At 43.1% G+C, this 23064-nt stretch overlaps 1 protein-coding gene across 5 annotated transcripts in view; it reads left to right on the top strand.

Annotated features, from left to right (window-relative positions):
* mtss1lb (MTSS I-BAR domain containing 2b) overlaps positions 1-23064 on the top strand; it is a 65162-nt gene that overhangs the window by 6536 nt on the left and 35562 nt on the right. For all 5 annotated transcript variants that reach the window (XM_066713665.1, XM_066713666.1, XM_066713664.1 and 2 more), the window contains exons 2-3: positions 1782-1843; positions 2106-2179. In XM_066713665.1, the coding sequence (XP_066569762.1) occupies positions 1782-1843; positions 2106-2179 (136 nt within the window). The remainder of the gene's footprint in view (positions 1-1781; positions 1844-2105; positions 2180-23064) is intronic.

Genomic DNA, 23064 nt, shown 5'->3' on the forward strand with positions numbered 1-23064 from the left:
TGAGTGGAGGGTTGTTGGTTCAGTCCCAGGTGAGGGACACTGCTGTTGTGCCCTTGAGCAAGGGGCTGTACCTAGCTTTCTCCAGTAAAAACCCAGCTGTATAAATGGGTAATTGTATGTAAAAAAAAAAAGTGATTTATTGTAAATTGCCCTGGGTAAGGATGTCTGCTAAGAAATGTAATAATAATTTTGTCAAGTCATTCCTCTTATTAAGCAGCATTGCAGACAGCACATGAATCATAATATTAAAAAAAGTAGGAGCTGAAAGATTAGAACACCCAGTGATATTCTGAAAGTGTCCAAAAAAAGTAAGATGGTTGTTTTTATGCACGATATCCCCCTTTTCCCCCCCATTGCCCTGCTGCTTTGATGCTTTGAAGGAAAATTCATCATACATTCTTCCACTGTAGTGTTATTTGTTTTACTCAGTTAAACATTTCCAGGGCATACACATGTTCTTGTTTTTGTTTAACAAGCACTTCGGTTAGGTGCACATTTACAGCTTGGTGAAATTAAATTGAAAATGGCCCTTTTACATACGAAACCCTTCGACCGTCAGCCGATGCCTTGAGGAGATTGAGAGCTGGATTAATCACGGTTTTTCTTGGGTCGCATCTCCATCTCGCTTTTTAAATTGTGAAATGAGACCATGCACATGAGCTTGAAAGGAATACAATTCAGTATTAGCGAAGGTAGAATCTTTCACTAACCTGCTAAAATGTGTGTGCTAAAATGATATAACTGAATAACTGAAATAAATTAATTACATTTTTATGTTCTTCTGAAATATTTTAGGATTAACTGAAATGCTATTATTCAAGCTGTCTTCCTGTATCACACTGGTGTTCAACATTGGTTAAATTCAGCATGGATTTCAATTTAGTTCAGCTGGTATCCTTAACTTGTTGCACACCATCCTAGGTATTTAAATTTAATTTTTTATTGACAGAATCGCAGGTGTGTGGGGTATTCAAGGGACAGATGCGTCAATTAAACACACTTACCTGTAATCTATACTGTAGCCAGGTTTAGTAAATGAGTTGTAGTGAGCAGCCATCTAATCTTTTGCAAAATTCAAAGAGTTTCTTTCGAGTCTGATAATGAAGGGCAAACTTCAGAGGCTGTTGCTGGAGCTCGGCCATAATGACTCGCTCAGTTTCTATTCCTAAATTGTTGGAAAATCTTTATGGGATTGGAGAGAGAGGGCGTATGCTTTGGGTTTATTCTCATGCAGGCTTTGAAAGGTGGGGGTAAAAGTTAGGCAAGAATCGAGGGAAGTACATTTGAGGTCTCCGAAGACTCTGTTTAAATCGGTACACAATACAAGACTGTAGTGGCAACATTATGATAGATGTGTCCGCAGTGTAAGAATTTCAAGACCCGGACTACCATTCACAGTGCTGGAGAGTAGTGGTTAGGACTCTGCACTTCTGAGTGGAGGGTTGTTGGTTCAGTCCCAGGTGGGGGACACTGCTGTTGTGCCCTTGAGCAAGGGGCTGTACCTATTCCTATTTGTGGCTGGAGCTCTGGGAGGAAGTTGGGATTGGTGACCCTCACCAAAGCTGGTCAATACAGGCAGCCCGTTCCTGCATGATCTGCCCAGCACCATGTTTGGTCATCACAATAAACAGTGGAGAGGATTTAGTATCTATGGGATGGCTTTGTGAAAATGAACAGGGGTTCTCAGGCACCACATTTTCCACAGTTAATGTCTTGAGTGACTGTCACATCATCCTTTTTTGTGGACTGGATTCTAACACCTCTCCCTTCTTTCTTTGCAGAGCTCCTATCCCATCTGGGAAGACTTCAGTGCTAAGGCTACCAAACTGCACTCTCAACTGAGGTGAGTACCTTACAGTATAGACCCGTGTGTTCGAGCATGACCCACCTCCCTCTCACCCCACATACTTTACTCATTCAAAGCCACTAACCCCTTGAAGCATTTAAGTCTGAACCCCCATGAAAGTGATCTCCAAACTGTTGGTGTTGGTAAAGACCTCAACAGGGTTTGTAGTGCTGGGGTGTAGTAGATGTAACCGCTGCTCTGTGGACAATCAGTATTGACAACTGCTCGCCCTCTCTCTCTCTTTTCCATCCTCTCTCAGGACCACTGTGCTGGCTGCTGTGGCTTTTCTGGATGCCTTCCAGAAAGTGGCCGACATGGCGACCAATACCAGAGGTAAGGGAGTGGGGGTGATGCGGTGCTTTCGGAGAGCCTGTTGTCAGCGGAGGTGGGGGGGCGCCGGAGTGGCTGCACAGGGATTTTGGCTGCATCATTGCTGCCCCACTGAATAAATGGCGGGTGTTCCATTGTTCGACTGGTATTGTGTTCAATCTCAGGAGCCGAGCATTACAGGAGGAGCGGTAACAAAAGAGAAAAGGCGTCATCCCGATGTTTATGGAGCATGAGATCATTGAGAACTTTCCGCTGGATATGGACACTGGTGAAAAACACAGAAAAATATACATTTAATAATTAAGGAACGAAAAATAAATGCAGGCTTTTTTTGGAATGGGTGCTGAAGCGCCATGTAGATTTTGAGATTCTGATTGCTCAGTTCCTTTCCATCTGTATGTTTTGGGATTTATTACCAACTTAATAGAGCCAATTAGGAACAATAGTGGACCATTCAGCTAAACAACTGGGAAAACTGTATCTTATTGTGCGTGTGTTTGATTTTTGATCTGTGGTAGTGTTTCATTTTTGTCATGCCCTCTAGTACTTCAGCTTCCTGCTGGGACGTATCCATTGTAACTGAGACAAATGGCCCTTGACTTTCGTTGCTGTGTTTAAATTTAGTCAAAATTTGCTTCTTGGCTTTAACTCCTTCCCCCGTCTATGAGAAGAACACTGATGCTCCTCCAATCTATCTGTGAGGGAGACTTCTCTTTCTGTTGAGCGTGTCATGCTTTAAATTAACTAATCTGCCGATGTCTGTTCTCTGCATTCATCAATAGTATCAGACCGTTTCCCCAACCAGGATATTATAATTACTGTTCAATCCGCTGCAGATGCCTCAGACCCCTGCAGGACACGAACTCCTCTTGGTGGGACAGGCAGCCACTGAGCTGCATTGGGCAGGTCAATGTGGGACGGTAGTACCAAGTAATTCAGTGTTGAGGTTTATGGAGATCTGCAGCAGATGCTGGCTGTGATTACTGTAGATTTGCAAGGCAGGGAAGTGAGGCCATAGTCTTAAATGTAGGTCAGGGATCTTCACGGCGCACGCTTGTACACACAGACGTACGTCCATTTGTTCAGCCGCATGTGTTTGTGCTAAACTGTGAGGTCGTGGCAACATTTAGATAATCATGTGTAAGAAAAGCTGTAAGCCGTCTGCCAAAGTAAATATATCACCTTTTCCATTAATGAAAAAAGTTGATACATTAGAAATGGTGGCATCTCCATGCATCTGTAAGGTGTACATTTTCAAAGTTCTCACCCATACTTCAACACTAATAACAGATATTCTACAGAGTCTAGGTCTTATACCCTTTTAGTGACTTTCATCCATTGAACTTCTGAAATTGAGTTCATGGTTTGTTTGGGGATGTGGAAATGGTGTCCTTCTTGCCAGCTGGAACTGAGAGGTTTGCTGGTGCCCTGCTAACCTGTGATAAGAGGATGTGTTGTTCTGAGTGAGGATATTTCAGGTTGCACTTGACTTTACTTCAACAATGCTGAAACAGGAGGTGGGGGTAGGGGAATGGGTACAGAAGATGCCTCTAGTTAGGTTAGGTTGGAGTGAGTACCTGGATGGTCTAGACAAATCTTGAAAGATTTCCCTAATTGCCACTTTCTACACCATCTCACACCCACCCTAACACAAACACGCAAAGGGGGTGGGGATAACGGCAGGCGAAGGAAAGGAAAAAGCAAGCAAGCAAGCATGTAAACGTAAGCCCTTTATCCTCTCGGTGGGGGGTGGGAGGCAGGTTGGGGCTTCCTGTCAGTTACTGCCTCTGATCCACATGTCGTTTAAGATCATTTTACTGCCCAGCAGTCTCGTTTGGGCCCTAGGCCTCGCAATCTGGTTCTTGGTAAAACCCAGCCAGAATCCCAGCCTGGAAACAGCTGTGCACATAGACCACAAGTAAAGGATTTTCTGTTTCAAAGTTGCACTGTGTTTTATTATGCATTATTTTTTTCATTGCTTAACTTTTGTTATCAAGGAATTCCGTGTCTCTCCAGTCTCCAGGTTTGATGATGTTTTAAGGCTATTTTTAGCTCATCACTGCTTTATTCCGTGACACAGTATGGTTAAGTATGACTGTACACATAGTGCATCAATCAAGGGCTATGTAATAAGGAACCAATTATGAAAGTCTCTGGTACTATACTTTGGTTTCTCAATGGAGAACCTCATTTGTCTGAGAAACCTCATTCATGTCCGTGGCTTTCAAATCAAAATAAAAAGCCATTTGGGCAGCTCCAAATGCTTCATCTGTCTGAAAGTACTTCACTGAACAATCTTTCCATGTGTGACACTACAATAGTCATATTAAAATTAGCTTCCAAATGCCACCCAAAATTTCAGCCAAATTTTCATAGCCATATAAACCGCTACACAGATGTGTGCGTGTTGGACGTCGCTCCATGCATGTGCAAAGACTATCTAAGAGCTCTACAAAAAAAATCACGCTTCTCTCTCTCCAGAGATTTGATTTACGGGTGGGAGGTGGAAGTGGGGCATTGCAAAGGATCTCTGTTTAAATTAAAGACGTTTGATTTGAGAAGAGCTCCCACAACAGTGATGCAGTTTTCAGGCATGTAAAGATCTTTGTTATCTTCAATTAAGGGTTTCACAATCAAAATATGACTGATACAGGCAAAATCTATTGCACCAATGAAGAAAAGATGATTGTCACTGTGCATGGTGTCATATCAAACGTAATTCATAATGAGAAGGAAGGCTGTTTGCTATATTTCATTCCCTTCAGTCCCTGCAAACCTTTGCAGGTATCATTTTTTAATGATTGCTGATGAGGATGCTCATATCTATGTTTTCTGTCAACATCTTCCAGGGAAATTTGATTTAAGCTTTATGAGATATGGGTTCATGTGGTTTTCTTACACTTTCTTTGGTGTGAGTGATAAGAAGAATTGATCGATTGATTGATTGTTTGCCTGGTTGATGGATTGAGGCCTTGGGAGTACAGAAACTAAATCATAGGATGGCCTTTGCTAGCAGACTGTAACATAGTTAATATCTATCACAGGGCCTGGGACCTGATGTGCAGAAGCAGGTTTTGTTTTTGATGCAATAAATACATTTGCAGGTTTTGTATTTTCACTCTCATGACAAATACAGCTAACATTGGCCAGGTGTATGTCCTTCCAAAATGTAACACAATTAACCTGGGAGTTTACTTTTGTTATAAACTCTAGTCTGCACTCTCAAAATACACTTCTAATGCATCGTTTTCAGTGTTAACAAAGTCACGGAGAAAATACAACCATTTAAGGCACTCAACCATCCGGAAGTATACATCGGGAAAACAATTAATTATAACAGAGAACAGTCAATCACATATTCTAATATCAGTATATAGATGCATGTGAAATAATTGCTTCAACATTAGATAATCGTTAATGCAGATGATCTCCTTTCAGTATCACCAGCTAATGAAAAAGCAGTGAAATTAAATTATTTTCCTTGAAAAGGTTTTAATTCTTCAGAGTGCCCTACAGAGCAAGGGCTGCTAATAGCCAGTGAGTCAGCCCGAGTGAAATTAGATTCATAATGTAGCTCAATACTGACGGGGTCCTGATAAAAGGCAGCTTTCACCCATCTTCTGTAATGCTTGCAAGTTGAAAATAAAGCATCTGATTTACTAATTTACTCAAGAGAAGCCTGGGACCAAAGGTAAAAAAAAACACATAGACTTTAGATGAACAGGGGGTATAAATAACATTTTGAAAACTAATTAATTGTGACCTTCCACTGCAAGACTTATGTGGGTGTGTAGAACAGCTTTAACAGAGAGCTTGCACATATGCTGGAGATCTGCAAAACAAGTTTGTTAGCCTTCTTTTTTTGTTTCTGAAGTAATCTAATGCCAGCAAACACAGCTACTTATTAGAGCCGGACTGAGACCTCCCGGCCCTCAGTCATCACTCCCTTGTTACTGACAGAGCACCACCGCCACGCAGGGACCTGACCGCTGTGTTTAGTGTGGATTCTAGAGCTAACCCCTGCACTGATCCCCTGGAGAGGCACCTGACACACTGACGGGGATTCAGTACACTGACAGGTTTGAATACGGCCATATCAGCTATTCTGTTAGGAAGCGGGTAGCACTGCTTCTTACAACTCCTCCAACAGCCCTGTTTTTGTTTAAGAAAGCAAACGCGCCGCAGTTAATTAGCTGAGGAGAATGACAATATTCATTATGCACTTTACAGGCACCTGCTGACCCCTCCCTCCTGATAGCAGGCAGAATTATGCTCTGCAGTACCTTTGATTTTTCCATTAGAAAAGTCTGAGATTCAAATCGCTTTGTTTTTAATACCATTTAAAAAAGAAAAAAGAAAGGTAGAGATTGAAAGCTTTTGTTATCTATATCCGTCGTTAAACACATTTCTTCCCGAGTGATAACTTCAATTACGGTGTTTATCTTCAAAGTAGCGGTTCACATTATTGTGATCAAGGTCTATGGGAATTGACTGAGCCAGTGAAAGTGATTTTGAATAACCTGACAGATGAGCCTGAAGTAGAAAGCCCATCTCCTGCACATGATTACTGGATCTCTTTAAAGAGTCCTTAGTGTAATCAGACACGATCCAATTCAGGGCATATACGTTATGCCTAGTGGTGAACTGTGCATGCTTAGCTTTTTTCTCCTACCACCAGTGACTCGATGAGAACACTCAAATCTTTCTCAATATGTGACTTTCACATTGACAGGTTTACCTTCAGAATCTCAGTAGCCTAAAATATGTATGAGGCTGCATCTGCTGCTATTTTCTTTCAACACTTTGAGGTCTAGTAAAGATGCCGCAAAAGGAAACCGTCTGTGAGATGACTGTCAGCCAACAGGAATAATAAAAAAAAGACCAAATGCATTCTTTATCTTGGTGAGATATCTCTCTGTTTTTTTTGCAGTCAGATTAATGGAATCAGGGTGGCATGGTGGTTAGTGTTTAGTTTCTGTACTAGGGTTTCTGACTGTGTGAATTGTCATGTTCTCCCTGTGTCTGTGCGTGTTTTTCTCTGGTTTCGTCCGGGGTGTACCCTTGCCTTACACCTTGTGCCTCGGCGGGTTATGGCTCCGGCTCTCCATGACCCTCCACTGGATGAAGCAGTTGCTGATAATGAGATGAGATGATTGGGATCTTCTTTTAAACTGCAATATGCGTAGCACACTCTAAATATTTTAATCCCTACCAGTGTCCGGATTTGGTTGAGACGATTCCCAAAGCCCAGAGCTGGTACAGACACTTGCTAAGAGCTGAGAAAAGCTCCAGATTCCACGGGCACAGTTTCTTGTTCGCAGCTTGCCAAGGAGATGCTGGGATTAGGGTTACAGTGAACTGGGAGCACTGCTGGGGGGAATGGAGCTGCCGATCTACAGGCAGCTATTTGTGTTGTGCTCTCATTAAGTGGAGATTGAGGTCTCAAACAATGCTGTACCAGTCTGCGCTGCCTGGGCACTGGAACCACCACCCAGCCATCTCTAGTGCTTGTTATTGGTTGAAAGTGGGCACTGTGCGCCTGGCATGGGGCTCTCAATGAGTCCTCCCATGAAATTAAGACAGGGGGTGCCAGGACTGTGGTTTATTTGCAAGACTCACAGCTCATTAGGAGGAAGCTGGACTGGAAGCAGAAAGAGTCTGTTCTGTTCCCACATATACTGGGGGCCTTGTGCTCACAGGTCAAGGCACAAAGGAGCACTCTGAGATGAGGAAGTGGCTGCTGCCGCCATCCAGAAGTACTGAGAGCCTGAGAGAGAGATGAGCATTGTGATCTCTTCTTCATTAAAGACAATAATGTTTGTTTGTGGGGTATTTTATTCTTCCTTCATTTAAAACAAAAGATTATCTCAGGGAGTCCAAGATGGCCTCCATGCTCCATGACAGAGAGCTGACAGCCTGGTTTGGAGTTGGAGTTGAGGAGCTGGACTATCCAGCTTTTGGAGAATGAAGTAGGAATTCAAGTGATGATGCAAGCGGCTCCTGCAGACAATGTGTGATGACCACTAATGGGGAATCTAAGGGAAAAAACGACTTTGGTCGAGGTACTTCAACCAGACTTACCACAGCTAGGTCAGCATCTCATCTGGATGTCTTGGTACAACTCATTTCACTAGGTGAAAACAAAACATGGGTTAAATGTTAAGATCAGATCATGTATATGTAGGGAAAAGGTTAATTGAAACTCCATATTGGACACAGAATCACATGCTCTTTCAAATCTGCTGCCTTTGGTTGGCTCAGATTCTGTCTGCTTGTCTGGCTGGAAGGCAGTGTCTGCTGCGATTATTGTGCGGAGGCAGAGACTCGCTCATCGCTGGGGGATGGGGGGGGGGGTTCAACCGCACAGTCCAGCAATTAGACAGCCCAGATTAGACGGAGGTAATCCCTGGTATTAAGTGTTAGCAATCAGGCGTGATTACTCTCAACATCAGTGCAGGGCTGCTGCTGGCTCAGCTGGAGTTTTTATCTGACACATTTCATTAACCCTGTGCTGCCTTTTATCCCCCCACCCCGCCCCCAACACAATGGGATACTGGGCTACACTGGGATCCCACTCTACATCTACCCATCTCTCACTTTTTTTCTTTCCTCCTCTTCTTTGCTGCTATTTTATTCCTCCAAAATAATGGAGATAAGTTCTTAATGTATCTCTGTGCATATACTGGGCCCAAATCAGGATGCATCATTTAAAAAATGTATTAAATCACAACAGCCTTTCTGTTCTGTGGTATTCAGGTCTTTGCCCTGTGTACAGTTTAACTGATGAGCTCAATCAATCATGCGGGCATTATGTAGGTGTGTGTGTGAGAACAGATAAGACACAAAAAGATACGTAAGCATGGAAGGTAATGAAATTGCTAGAATGACATTATACAAATAAGATTGATAGGCCTGAAGGGGAAAAAGTATAGTTAGATGTGTATTACACATAGCTAGATTGATATATAAAGAGACAGGTGCTAGACAGTTTAATTCTAATTAGGTTCTGCTGAATCACAGCATGTTAGTCAAAACTTCCTGTGGAAATGCCGTATTTTGGGAGTGTGCAGTTTGTGGACTGTGTTCTCAGTGAGGTAATATTGATTTCCTGTAGATTGGAGTGGAGTCTTAATTTCCTGTGTCCTGACTGGACTGCTGGGAGTTTTGCTATTTTTATGGCAGCCCTTCATGACACATAGCAGTTCATTTAGCAGTAAATCTCCATTCAGTGGTTTTGTTCAATGGAAAATAAAGTTGAAAAGAAACTAAGCTTTTTAAACCCTTTTTTTTATGAAAATGTATTTTAAAAAACCCAAGGGAAAAAACAAGTGAAAGAAACAACAACAAAATAACAAATGAAACACAAACACAAGAGAATGTTGCTTACTGTACATTTACCCAGCTCAGAAAAGCTTGTGATTCATACTTTTGGCAGTGTTTTTGGTTTCCAGTATTGCTCTGCTTCAATGAGATGTTTCCCTTGCTCTGGTCACGGACTGTTCATTTGAAAGTGATGTTATTTTTCAGGAGCAGCTGAAATCCAGTCTTCAATGGGCCGTAAAGCTTTTGATTTGAAGAACTGATGTTAGTCCTTAACTATACAAATGAAGTGGGTATTTACATAAATAGTCACAATTTCCATCTTTCCTGTCTCTTTAAGCAGGTGGTGGTTGAAGAGGGACCTATAAAATCTGCAGCATCAGGCCTCCCATACATCGATTTGAGGCTCCTCTGTTTAAGGCCGCAAGGGTTTCCGATTACACAGAGGGGGAAACTAAATTAGCTGTCCAATCCCACAAGCCTTCCATGGAATCTCTGTCCCCTTACTGTCCTGTCCGTGAAAACCCATTGTGTGATGCCCCCCTCCCACAACGCCAGGTCTAAGGAGCAGTGAGGAATGCTAGCAAGGAGTAGAGGCCGTCAGTCATGTTTGCTGTGGCCGACAGCCAGATCTGTGCTTCTCATCCTTGAAAACCGCTACTCCCACTGGAGAGTAGGCTTATTTATAGCTGCTCTTTTACCACTTGCTGGGAAGCTTTTTCCTTGCAGTTTTGCCTTATAAGCTGGAATCTCCTTATGGGGGAACAGCTGTACTGTAGTTGAGACTTGTCTGTGTCATTATTTTATGATGCCGTTTGGAGAATCTACAATACAGAGAAAACACAGATGTGTAACTAGTTGAACAAAGACAAAAGCAAGCAAAAGCCAAACCCAACCACTTTGTTCACCCTAATTCTGTGTAAGATCCCTCCCCCACCTTTAAAGAGCTTTGCACGTCTGGCTGGGAGGTTTACAAATCTGAAAAAAGATGTACTTGTGTCCTCAGTTTGCTTCTCTTCCTCTCCTTTTATCTCTGCTGCTCTTGGAGTCTGAAAGCTGTGAACGTGTTCGGTGTTCCAATACTTGAATCTGAGTCAGCTACACAGGGGAAGTTTGTTTGCATTACTTTAATTTTGTGAGAGAGAGGGGGAAAAAAGAACTGTGAAAACATGGGATCAGAAGCACTGGAATTGCTGTCAGACCTCATTCTATGTATATCTCCCCCATGGGAATTGAATGACGCACACGTAGGTAAATGCATTGTGATCCTTGAACAGATCATTTTCCCTAACTAGTTATCATCTAAAGTAGTCTTTGCTTTAGTTTATAATGTCCTTATAACATTGAAGGTTGCTATCATATGATTCATTTAAATAAATCCCATTTGAGTTAGTTCACTAAGTCTGAAGAATGAGATTGCTGTTTGCTGTTGCTGTTATTTGTGTTTTAGTTGCCTAATTATAATTATGTTTTGGTGTTGAATCCCACTTGGTTTGTAAGTATGCTGACATAGGTGTAATAACAGCTTTAACAATGTAATTACACGGCTCTGTATTTCTACAGTCTGCTGGCTGATGAATTAGTGTACTGGGTGCTTTGAGTTTTTATTGGAGACTTGTACCTTTCTTGTATCTTGGAATGTAATATTGTTGCAAGAGCTGGACAGAGCGAACACCAACATAGTCTCTCAAGGCTTATCCCTCTTCCGCTGTCCAATAAACAGGTCTGACATCCTAGTTGTAGGAGAGGGACAGGGAGAACTGGCTCTGTGATGACAGGGAATCCTGCACACTATTCTCAGAATTGAATGTGGAGCGAAGCTTGGATCAGGCTCTCCTGAGTTGGCTGCTCTCTCTCTGTCGCTTCCTGTCTAGTTTTAAGATCCCACTGCATCTTTGTAATTGAGGAGTGGTTTGCAATGTTTAATAGAGTACACTGGTACGGAAATCCCCTTACGCAGCGTCCAATATGAAAAAAAAGCCTGCCATATTCATGTGAGTTTGCCGTGGTTGATGTGTGTTTTAATGCCGCACATGAGCTCCAAGGTCTTGTTTGCAGGTCTGAAGAAACGATTACCACACCATGGAGCTGTGTTTTTCCCACAGCCGCCAGAATAGCCCTGGACCAGATCCAAAGCTTCTTTTAGCCCCCAGGTTTTCTCAGAGATGCGGCCTGCATTCTGACAGCTTGTAGGGAGTGAGGGGTCAGCGTAGGTCTGCGCAGCTTCCGTAGGGCTTGACACTATAAAAACTTGGCATGTGGATTCCACTACGGATGCCGGGGTCAGCTGTGATCCGGTTCTGAATCTGATTTCCGTGCCAAGATCCTCCCCGGGTCCACTGGCCACACTGGTTAGGACAGGAAACGCTCTGCAGTTATCAAGTGTGTTAATTTTTTCCGTCGAGCATCTGAGAAATCTAGTCCTCCTCCAGCATTTACTCCCGAAATATTCCTCCGTGTCGCACAGGAGTCAGCAGTATCTTTGATTGTACTAGATTAAGAGGTTCATTTCAGCTCTTTTTAATCTCTTCCATCCTGGGTTCCAATCCAGCACAGCTCCCAGATAAGTGAGCAATATGAGTACTACTATTCTGATGATTCAACATCAATTATATGTAAAAAACAACAACAGCTATGCTAATGTATCCCTGGAAGCACATGGTGTATTTTGCTGAAGTTGAAGAACACCAACAAAAACAGTCGCAAATAATGAATAGAGTCGGAGGTGAACCGGCAGCTCTGCCCAGGTGTGGCAGGTAGGAGGACCACCCTATGTGGTTGCTGCGGTGCGAGGGCACTGGGGGTGTCTGTGCTGGATGCTCTTTGGCTACGGTCCCCAGCGGAGGGCTTCCTCTTGCTGATTTTGGCAGCGTCTGCTTCCTGGTATTATCCCGGCCGTGGTGTGTCATTGTGCGGGGCTCAACAGCCTCCTCTCTAATAATCCCCTCATCGTGGCACAGGTTGGGCAGCTCTGTACCCACTGCCCATCTTGCTCTGCAGAGGGAGCAAGCCTTGTGCACTCCAAACCACCTGGATCTGGGGTAGCTTCCAGATCTCCTGTCTTCAAGCCAGACTATGGGTTGTTTGGGCAGAAAATAAAATATGACACCTAACAGAATGATGTGTTAGGAGTGTTTGACAGGAAGAGCAAAGCTGAGCTATAGAATGGAAATGGGAGATAGAGACTGAACACTGTGTGTCAACAGAGTTCTTCAGAGAATCAGATGTGCTCTATTCCTTTTTTCTTTTAGCTTTGGCACTCAGGTCTGCTTGGATAGTTGGATGAAAATATTGTATTCTATTTGGAAATGTCAACAGGAAAGCAAAAAATCCTATATTTAGTTGTTTGCAAGTTTTAGTGTGGAGGAGTAGGACTCAAAGATCAGCAAGCAGACAGACGTGGGTCCTGCCAACTCCACAGCTCTGGGGCTCGGAGATGGCTGGTAGGGGTCAGTGTGGAGTTTATTGGCGGATTTCCACAGCTCTGAGTACCAGGGCAGAGGAGTGTAATCCTCTTTCTGTCTCGGTGACCCACAGACCGACTTCTTCTTCCGGCCTTGCGCGCCCCGGATCAGTGTGTCACAGGGAGGGAGGCTCCGCGCTAACTCTGCCTATAAGCCACCGACTCTCTGGCCTGGCAGATGGCAGAGGCTGGGTGAGGCTGTATCTGCACCAGCCATCTGGGGCGTGCAGCTCAGGCTCACCCCCCCCAACACTGTGTAGGACACTGTGGTATTGCTCACCCTTAATATGTTATGTTAAAGCAATCCCTGCTTCCTTATTGGAAAAATAAATAAAAATTTGCACCCAAGTGTTTTGTGTGTAGACAAATGCGTTTGTTGATAACTTTGATTAAAACCAGAGGCGTTACTCGTTTATCTTCCCCCCCCCCCCCCCCCCGTTTCTTGATCTCATTGATCTCACAGTAGATTTTAATTCTGTAGTGTTTAAAACAGGAATGAATTATGTATCTGTATTTTCCTGCTTGACTTGCTGTGGTAATGCGTTAAGTGGACACCGACGTAGACGACATAGCAATCCTCGAGTCTTCTGGTTTCCTGTGAATAATTCAAACCCAGAGAAGCTGGGAAGCCGTTCTAATTTTCCGACTCGAATGCATTTTCATGCTCGGGGTTGACGAAACCAGAATGAATGCTGATTTTTCCACAGTCACTGTATAATGGAGAAATTAAACCTTAAATTAGAATTAGTTTCTCCATTCTGTTGTCATTTCCACTGGTTCGTTTTTCCGTGGAAGTTTATATAAAGACTTATCTCTTAGGACCATACTAGGAATAGTCATGATTTGAACAGAGCAAAGTCCTTTTATACTGACCTTTCTTTTTCTCTGTTGACCCCAGACTGATCTGTATGTCCTGCTGTTGTGCAACACTGCTGGTAGCTGTAAACATGTACTGGGGAGAGAGGGTTAGTGAGGAAGTCACAGAAGTTATATGAGAGTCAAAAAGAAACCTGATCATCTGACAGGCCTAGAAATCTGGTTTTGTTGTTGTTGTGGTAGAGGGTTGTGGAGAAACCAGGTCCCTCAGGGAGCTGCTCTTCTAGGTTTTGTTGTTGTGGGGGAGATGAGAGCACTGTAAGGCTCTTGAGTGTGTCTTTAGTTCGTCTGTTGTCTTGTTTGTAGCTCTAGGGGATAGGATGTTCAGTGTTTTTGCAAGTAGTAATGTAATATCTGAGATGCAGAGCAAGGAGAGGTCTGAATTTGAGTATGAATCTGTGTAGGTGTGAGACTTGCCTGTAGTGCAGAAGAGGGTCTATGACACCAATTAAATTAATGAAAGCACAGTGTAGCTTTAAAGTTTCTTTCTGTTTTCATTCTGTTTCATATAGCTCCCGAACAGTAATGCTTCTTAAGCAAGTAAGTTAGCATACATGTACAGTATGCTGAATGCATATCTATAGAGTTTTTTCAACTCACATATTTTGTTCATCATCTGACATCATCTCTGTATGTGAGTGTGTCACTTTGCCTGCAGAGATGTCTGTAAGCAGGGTTTCACTCTTGATGCTCTTTCTACATATGAGTTGTCAGGTTTTTCTATAGCTCAGAATGAAGTGGCACCCAGTTGTAGGAAAACCTGCAAACTCTCAGGATACAATCATCATATGTGCACATTTAGGTCCAGTAACATATGTGTCACTGTTTGAGAGTCATGCTCAATGGGAAGCATAAAGTAAATGTATATTTACCCTTGAATTTGGAGGCCTATTAGAGGTATTGTGTAACTGCAGTGAGGCATAGGGGATTCTGACATTTTGTAAATTTAATGAGTTTGCACCTCAGAGGCTCTTGTTTTTGTTTTTGTTGCCTGATGTTGCCTGTAGTTGATCTATTCTGAGCATCCGGCTTCTGAAGCTCACATGTTCTTACTCATGGGAAGGTGCCTTGAGTCAAGGGCCCTAGATCGCTCCTCACCTTCTCTGGTTTTTCATTCTCTAGCCGTGTTGATGAGCTGTGTATTCAGGCGGTGGTGTTTTGGTACATGTCTGTAGAAGCCTGTGGGGTCCAACACTGTCTGCACACTCTACCAGCCAGGCCTGCTGACTGAACCTCAGGAATGTCTGAGATGAGAGAGGAAGAGCTCGGCTGCTCAATAAACCAGCCACGGCAGTCCAGCACCCCCCCAACCAGAGCTGCCTGCCAGTCTGTCTTGTCTCTATAGCTGACATTTGTTGTGTTGTATTTTCATGGAAGCGTTAAGTGCCTGAACGTACACTAACATTCTACAGACCGAAAAATTGGCAATTGCTCCTGCTCCCGGTTGGAAAATGCGTTAACAGCTTTCCATTATTTAATCAGAGCAGTGCTCTCGTACGAACTGATGTTTTTTTAGTGACATCTATTGAAAAGGTCACTCTGTGTTTTGACTTGATAAACATGACATAGGCATCTGAAGAAAACACTCAAACACGTGAGAAGAGATTAAAGCTACTTCCTCTAAGTTACATTAACTGGTCCAGATGTTGCAAACAGATGGACAGCCCGACTTGCTGTGAATCGTTCATCTAATAGGCAGCTATCCTATTTCCTGCCCTCGCTGTTTTCTTCTTTCCAGTAAAAGTCTGATCGTTTTGTAGAATTACAATGTTCAAGAAAATTACAAACTAGTACGATGCCACTGACTTTTACGTTTGATGAAATGCCTGAAAGTTAATAGGTGGAGATAGGAAAGCCACACTCTGATAACATCTTCTGGTCCAGGTTGTTATGGAAGAATCCCAGATCAAGAGAAGGCTGTGATTTGCCTAGCCTGTTTTTAGAAAGTCAAATTCACTTTCCATCTTAAACATTCTTTCCATTATATCTTTTAATATCTACTTTCATGCAAAAACAAAAGTTCCATCCTCAAGCTCTTTTCACATAATACTGTCAGGCATGATTCAGAGTGGTTGTAAATCATCACACAGTCTTAATGACTGGTTTTAAAACAACAGAGATAAAAGTAAGATCTTTCTGTCTGGCACTCTCTTTTTCTATTTCATCAACTTCATCTCTATGTCTTCACAAGATTTTGAGATGAATCCCATCCACAATTTCTCTCTCCCTTCTCCTGTCCAAATCACTCTTTCTCTGACTGAATGGCTTGGCCGACTGCAGTCGCTTCTCGCTGTGAAGAAAATCACTTTGCAGCTGTCCATTTGTAGTATGAGAAACTCTGGTTTCCTTTTGCACATTGAAAGTGAAAGGCTAAACATAAATATAAAAGGAGCACAGCATCTCCCAGGATCATACTTTGACAAATGGACTGAACATACAAACACTTCTTTATTGAATTGTTGGGCAGCGTCCATCTTTTCCATTTTGTCAGCCATTTGCCCCTCCTTCTGGTGGTCAGAGATTAGAGATCAGAGACAGACATTCCCCCCAGGTCCACCCCACACCTCAGCCCAGATTATGAAGAGATGTATTTTGCTGTTGAAAAGAGCAAGACTGAAGGTTTATCTTCGAACATTTGGAAAGGAAATAAGGCTAATAGACAATTCTGTGCTGTGAGTTTTTTTTTTCTTCCTGTATGGCTGAAAGAGGGGAGCGATTAATAGTTTGGTATAAAAGCATGCCTAAGTGGGGCTGTGGGGCATAAAAACACACCCACGAATCTCCATCATTAAAATCTCAATTAATCTGCAAATTAAAAAAAAAAAAGTGTGGGCAGAAATGTACGGTTTATACCCTTCCTCCAGTGTGAAAGTACTTACTAACATTCACACTAATTTGAAATGAAATTTATAATTGTAAATTGCTCCATAAGTGAGGCTGCTCTTGTCATGCAGCTGGGACTCACTGAGTCATTACAGCAAGATTCTTTTTCCAAAACACGTTAAAATGTCCCAGAATCAAGTAATCGATCCAAGCGGGCTGTTTAGTGCTTAAATTGTACTTAAAACAGTAGAGGCTGTGCATTGATGTAAATGAAGCACATCGTCTTATCACCACAGGAAAATATATTCAGTGGGTGGAATTGAAGGTTGATGACCAAATGACAACTGTGTTCCAATCCACATAAGAAGGAAAAGTAAAGGGAATGGCTTAGACAGTTTTCGGTTCTGTGATAGTGTCGTGTCTATTTAACGCCGACAGCCATATAAAGCGATCCAATGTAATGTCTGTAGTTGCCTGATCACACAATAACAAACATCAGCCCCAGAGTGAGGTAGGGTTTTGTTCAATAAGACCTTGTACGACAGAGACACCACCAGCTCTCGCACATGTGAGCAAGAAGACATCATATCTCTCAGAGTGACCTTAATCACATTTCACAGCCAGCCATTACAGTTTTCGTAAAGTGCAGCCTTAACCACCCAAAGAGGAAGACACTGGTAAAGCTGAAGATGAAACTCTGGGGTGTGACCCTTGCTTCCTGCCTTTTTTGTTGTTCCTTTGGTATTATTTTGGTAGTTTAAGGAGAGGATAATAGTTTTTCCAGCCTTCTGTATCCCTTAACTTGCAGAGCTGAGATGTGAAGGCAGTTTGTTCTATTAATGTTATGGCAGGTTTCCCAGACTTTGTGTGTCGCGATCCTTGAATGTTGCTTGTGCTGTAATGGCTGCTTAGGGAGTGATGTTCTTCTTCTTCTCCATTATTATTTTTTATTTTTTTTATGAAAACCACATCCATCTGGTGGGGGTGGTGGCACTACTATATTTTTAGCAAGGCTGTCCCATGCCAGGAAGTTCCTGCTGTAACAAATAGCTGGTTTCTTCCCCTCCTCCCTGGGAGAGAGTAATAACTGCAGGCTAATTCAATCCAGAGCATGTTTTGGTTGTTCTCCCCCAGCTGACTCCACCACTCTCCAATCAGAAGATCCAGCCTTCCACAGTCTCTTGTACTGTCAGCAGGACAAAATGACTGAGCTTTGCTGCCAAAGAGAATGATCACTCAATCAATGAATCAATCACTCAATCAATCAATTAATTAGCCAACCAATCAATCCAGCTTTTTCATTTCCCAGAGTGACTTTTTATGGTGAGTCACCCCACTATAGGGCATAGTTGGATTGCAGTTAATCTTTCACTTTTGTGTGTAGTTTAAAGATTGGACTGGATCAGGATCAAGATTAAATATTTGCTCCCATTGGACAAAAATATTGAGTGAGTTCTGTCCTGTTTTCTGTGGCGCTGCAGGTGCTGTGAATCTGGGGAGGCAGTGGACACACCTGCCTACATTCAGTCTCACCTTCATTGTTTTAGCCTGATGAGGTAAAGGTCTGTATCCGGAGGTCAGTTATTGCGGATCAGTTTTGGGAAATTGTTCGTTGACTGAACAATTGACTGATCTTAATCAAGGGTATAAAGCATAAAAGGCTTTAGTAACTCGATTATACACCCTTGCTTTGGAACCTAGCTCCTTTTCACTTACTCTCTCCTTCGCTCTCTCCCACTATCTCTCTCTATCTCTTAATAATTGATAGGAACAGAGTGCTGCCTGCTGGAAATTCTGATTGAGGGGAAGAAAAAAAAGTTCCCTGATAATGGTGCAGAGTCTGCAGGCTGTCTGTGATGGGATGGGTTGAGAGGGATGGGTGGCCATCAGTGTCTTGGTCTTGGTCTGTCTATTTTTGTACCCACAGTTAACAGGCCAGTACACTGGGCCGTGACAGCGGCACTAATTGGGTCCTGTGGTTCTGCCAGCCTGAACCACCTCCTTCGCTACTGCACATGGTCCTTTTCACAGCCCTTTTTCAGATGCATGCCATGGCTTTACATGGCTGCGAAAGCCTGGACACTCCATGCAATCGATTTGTTATTGCTCAGTTCCAGATAGATAGCCAGGCCTCCCTTTGCATTGAGCCAGGTCAGGCTTTCTCTCTGAACGGACTGCTATGTATGCTCTGACCTCCAACATCATCCCTTGTCTGTGGACAAACCACGAGCAGGGATCCTCCACTCTGCCACCAACACTTCTACATGTTTCCTCAGCGCTGTGTATATGCGGTGGTTCAGTGTGCACACTTTTGGCTGGATGTGTAACCATCTCAATAAATAAATCAGGGGCTGAGCTTCTGAACGTCTGACATGTTCAGCAGCCTACTAAGTAAGACTCTGGAAGGGGTGGTGTAGAGTAAAAACAACAGATTTGTCTTTCGATATACAGTAACTGAAGAATGCTTACAATGTAATCTTGAAATAACACAACAAAAGCAAACAAGCAAAGTATATTAGGCAGCCGATGTGGGTAGGGTGGCCTATCCCTGAGTTGTAGTGCTTATGGATTGGGTTTGGTGCTGAGAATGGGTGGCGGTTAACCCAATGTTTAGAGCGCAGGGACTGTGGTGACTGGGTGGTATAGAGCGGTATAGTTATGAGTTTATAAGCAATGAAGGAACCTATAATTGCTTTTAAATATAGGGAATGTGGATAATAGTGTAGGCTAGGGGTCTCACTGTTGTACAACCCAGCCCTGTCAGCACACAGACTGGGCAGTACTCGAGTATGGACATGAAATCCGAGGGGCTTTGGGGAAAGGAGGAGTGTTAGATGTTTTCAGCAGTCGTTTCTTTCAGATCTCTTCCAGTAGGCCTGGTTATAACACGCTCATAAATATTGAATTGGATTGCGTAACAATGTTTCGTATGGTGCTGCAACACAATGGGGGGAGTGCTCCTGTGGTTGTGAGGAGCTGCTTGAAGTGTTGAAGACTACAAGCCTGGAAGCACAGTGGCTCTGTCTCGAAAGCAGGGGATTGGAGGAGGAGAGAAGGGGAAGTGGGGCGGGGTGGGGGGACTGCGCACTGGGACTGTGTTATCGGAAGATGTTTTCTTCCGTGTTGAGTCCTTCCAGATGCTTGGCAGGGCACCGCAGTCCCTCCCGTCTGATGAGGAAAACGAAAGCCAGATGTGTGGCAGTTGAGTGGAGTGCACGGCCTTGCCTAATAACCAGTGACAGCTGAGGACAGGTACTTAATAAAACAATGATCAGCCACCCCTTCTCTGGACTCTGACTGCCCATCAGACGTCTGTGTACAGTACCAGCACACCAGCACTCTCTGTCTCCCTCTTTCTAATTTTTGGCTTAAACTATTTCCTGTATACATTCAAAATATACTCTTTATCAACATAGACCCTGATCATTTAAACTTAACATGAAACCATAGCTGTAAACCAGTAAGTAACACAACGTTGGAAGGGTTATCACTGATCCAGAGAGGTATAATTTGGCTCACAAGGGAGTTTTGGATTATTGCGCCAAAGTTACTGGTTACTGTAAGTAAAGATTGACCATGACCTGAATTAACTCTCTGATGGTGGCCATATTAACACGTTGTAAATCATATTAAAAGATTACCTCAGGCTCCCTGCCAATCTGAATCCTGTCCTTGCGAATGAGTGGCGAACATTTCTTGCAGATTTACTGTTTTATCATTTCACATATCCAGTTTGTGTGCAAATGCTTTGCAGTGAGCCAGGCTTGGGTGCCATAATTATCAAACATAGCTAATTAAATAACACCCTGAATTGCCCACATGGAAAGTGATTCCTGCTCCTCAGGGGCAAGCATACAGAGCGTCAGATGAGGCTGTTCCAAGTCGTGGGTCTTGTTCTCTGCAGACACTTACAGATATTGTGAGATGATTCAGTGTACTTGAGGGATCAGGATTTAATGCTGAGGGTAGGATAATTCAGGGCCTTGAAGTCAGTAGTGCAGTAGCAGCCCTGCTGTCAATGACCCCGTCAATGGAGAGCAGCAGAAGCTCTCCAGACCAGGCCTTGAGGTGAAGGCTGAGTCTGGAATAGCTGACTTCCCCCAACCCCCCTGGCCCCCCATCCCTCCCCTCTGCCAAGCTGTCAGGCAGATCCAGGCCTGCAGGGAAGAAGTTTTTTTTTTTTGCCCTGCCAGTCCCTGTCACCCACTGCAGAACTGTCTCCGTGGGCAAGACTCTCACATTGGCCACCTTGTCTTTCTCTGACCCCTTTGTCACCATGCGGAGACGCAGAAGTACAGACGGCATCGATACGCGCTGTCAGGCGGGAGCAAGCATGGAGAGAAAAGGGTTAATGAAGGAGAAGGAAAGAAGAAAATATATATAATAAAATAGATACAAGGGCATTGGAACATGTGAAAACAGAAGAGAGTAGAAGAGAGAGGGAGAGAGAGATGCCTGCTTGCTATAATGTGAAGTCCACAGTTTTCATCTTGCAGTAAGTTACTATGGAATATTCTGTAGTGTTTCGGCCTTTACTGAATTAGGTCTTTTAGCCCTGAAAGATAGGAAAAGAAGCAGGAGAAAGGAGAAAGTATAATAAAAAAGTATTAAGCACGACAGTCAGCTGTCAACCTAAATAAAAACTCACCCTACGGTGTTTCTCTCGGAGACGGACAGATCGCCTGTCCACCAGGAGGCCTGCTGACTGTTGCAGCACAACACAGGCCTGTGGAGAATAGCAGTGTGGAGTCAGACTGTGACATGGAATTGATTGAGTACTGACCAGAGGACAAATTCAACTTTAATGTTTTGAGGTCAGATACTTCAGCATTTAAGCCTTCAGAGGACCTGTTGTCAGACGTTTTTCTTTGCCCAAAAGGGGGTTATTGTGACAGGAAATCTAGGGAAACAGCATGATTCCTTAATCAATAACAACAGCCAATAAATCACCATTTATGATGACTTTGTCATAATGTTTCATACAGGCACGATAAACTCTTTCCAAAAATGTACATTAAATGCACAGCCTTTATTTACTTAATTCCAAGGTATACAGGAGTTTGCTAATGGGATTCTTTAATAATTTTCACACAAAACCCTGCAGAATTTCATCTGTTAGTTTTTTTTAGGTTTACAAGGCGACAGACTAAAACATTGTTTTTATTGTCTCATTAAAACTTTGGTTGGCTAAGAAGACTAAATCTATTTATATGTGTGAGAAGTGCCACCTTGCTTGTACACAGCATAGTTACAGTAGGTTTCTTGTAGGAGGAACACATGGGCACACATTTTGAGCCATCCTCCCATTCCCAGAATACACTTCATTCCACACAAGCTTCAGATGCTAGGCTGCTGCGTAAATAGGGATCGCAATTCCTTCCTCTTAGGTTATGTCTGTCTGTTTTGAAGTCTCTGGGTGCTTAGCTAGAGTCCAGCCAACTTGCTGCTGAATATTTACTACAATGCCCCAGTAGTAAATCCAGTAAAATACCTCAATTAATCCTCTTGTAAATTGTGTATTTAAAAAGCCTGTGCATCTTCCATCCACTGATATGTTTGCTTTATTTATTTTAGCTTCTTTAATTGTATAAATCCTCTTTTAGTTTTTTCCCCTCTGTAGTAAGTTACAATTTTCTCTGAATGCTGTTTGAGCTGTAAATGTATTCAAAACAGCAGACTGTTTATTCATAAATACGCAATGTGGTTTTACTTATTAAAAGTTCCAAAAAGTTGCTCAATGAGAAACCATGGCAACAGCTTAGAGGGGACCAGTCAGTCACAAGGTGCATGTTTGGGAAGAAGCCTGGGGATGGGATGGGAAAGGAAACTGGGACGGTGACGACACATAGGATTTGTGTGACAGAATGCGTGTGACCCACGTTATCTTCCAGTTAGAATGCCTGTTGATCGGAAAGTCCCTCCATGTATGCAAGGTTAAAAGCAATAATCCCATTTCATATTTCAGTGCCTCCCCTGCTTCATGCCAGTATTGATTTCTTGAGCAGCCGGGAGGGTGAAATGTTCAGTCCAGACAGCAGTACTCCTGCAATTAAAGCCCCACCTGCTGCAATAAACCTACTCTTCCCTCGAACATTTCCTCCCCTGTGAAGAGCTCGCAGTGAGGGGCTGCAGAAACAGTCTACTCTAAACAGAAGGCTAATTACTGAAACTCTCACTCTCACCTTCCGTTCTCCAGCAGAGGCGGGGGGTAGGGGCAGGGGGTTTGCAGGCAAGCCTTGACACTATTGCTGGTATCCCACTTATTCTCCAGATACCTTCAGCTGTGTTTATGTTGATAAGTGTTAAAGTCAGAGGCTTATATAATGACAGGACAGGGATTGCACAAATATTACGTTTGAAATCTTAGCATAGACTCACCTTTGGTATATAGAGCTCTGTTATTCTG

The sequence above is a fragment of the Amia ocellicauda genome, chromosome 9, assembly GCF_036373705.1.
Source record: "Amia ocellicauda isolate fAmiCal2 chromosome 9, fAmiCal2.hap1, whole genome shotgun sequence".
Taxonomy (NCBI): domain Eukaryota; kingdom Metazoa; phylum Chordata; class Actinopteri; order Amiiformes; family Amiidae; genus Amia; species Amia ocellicauda.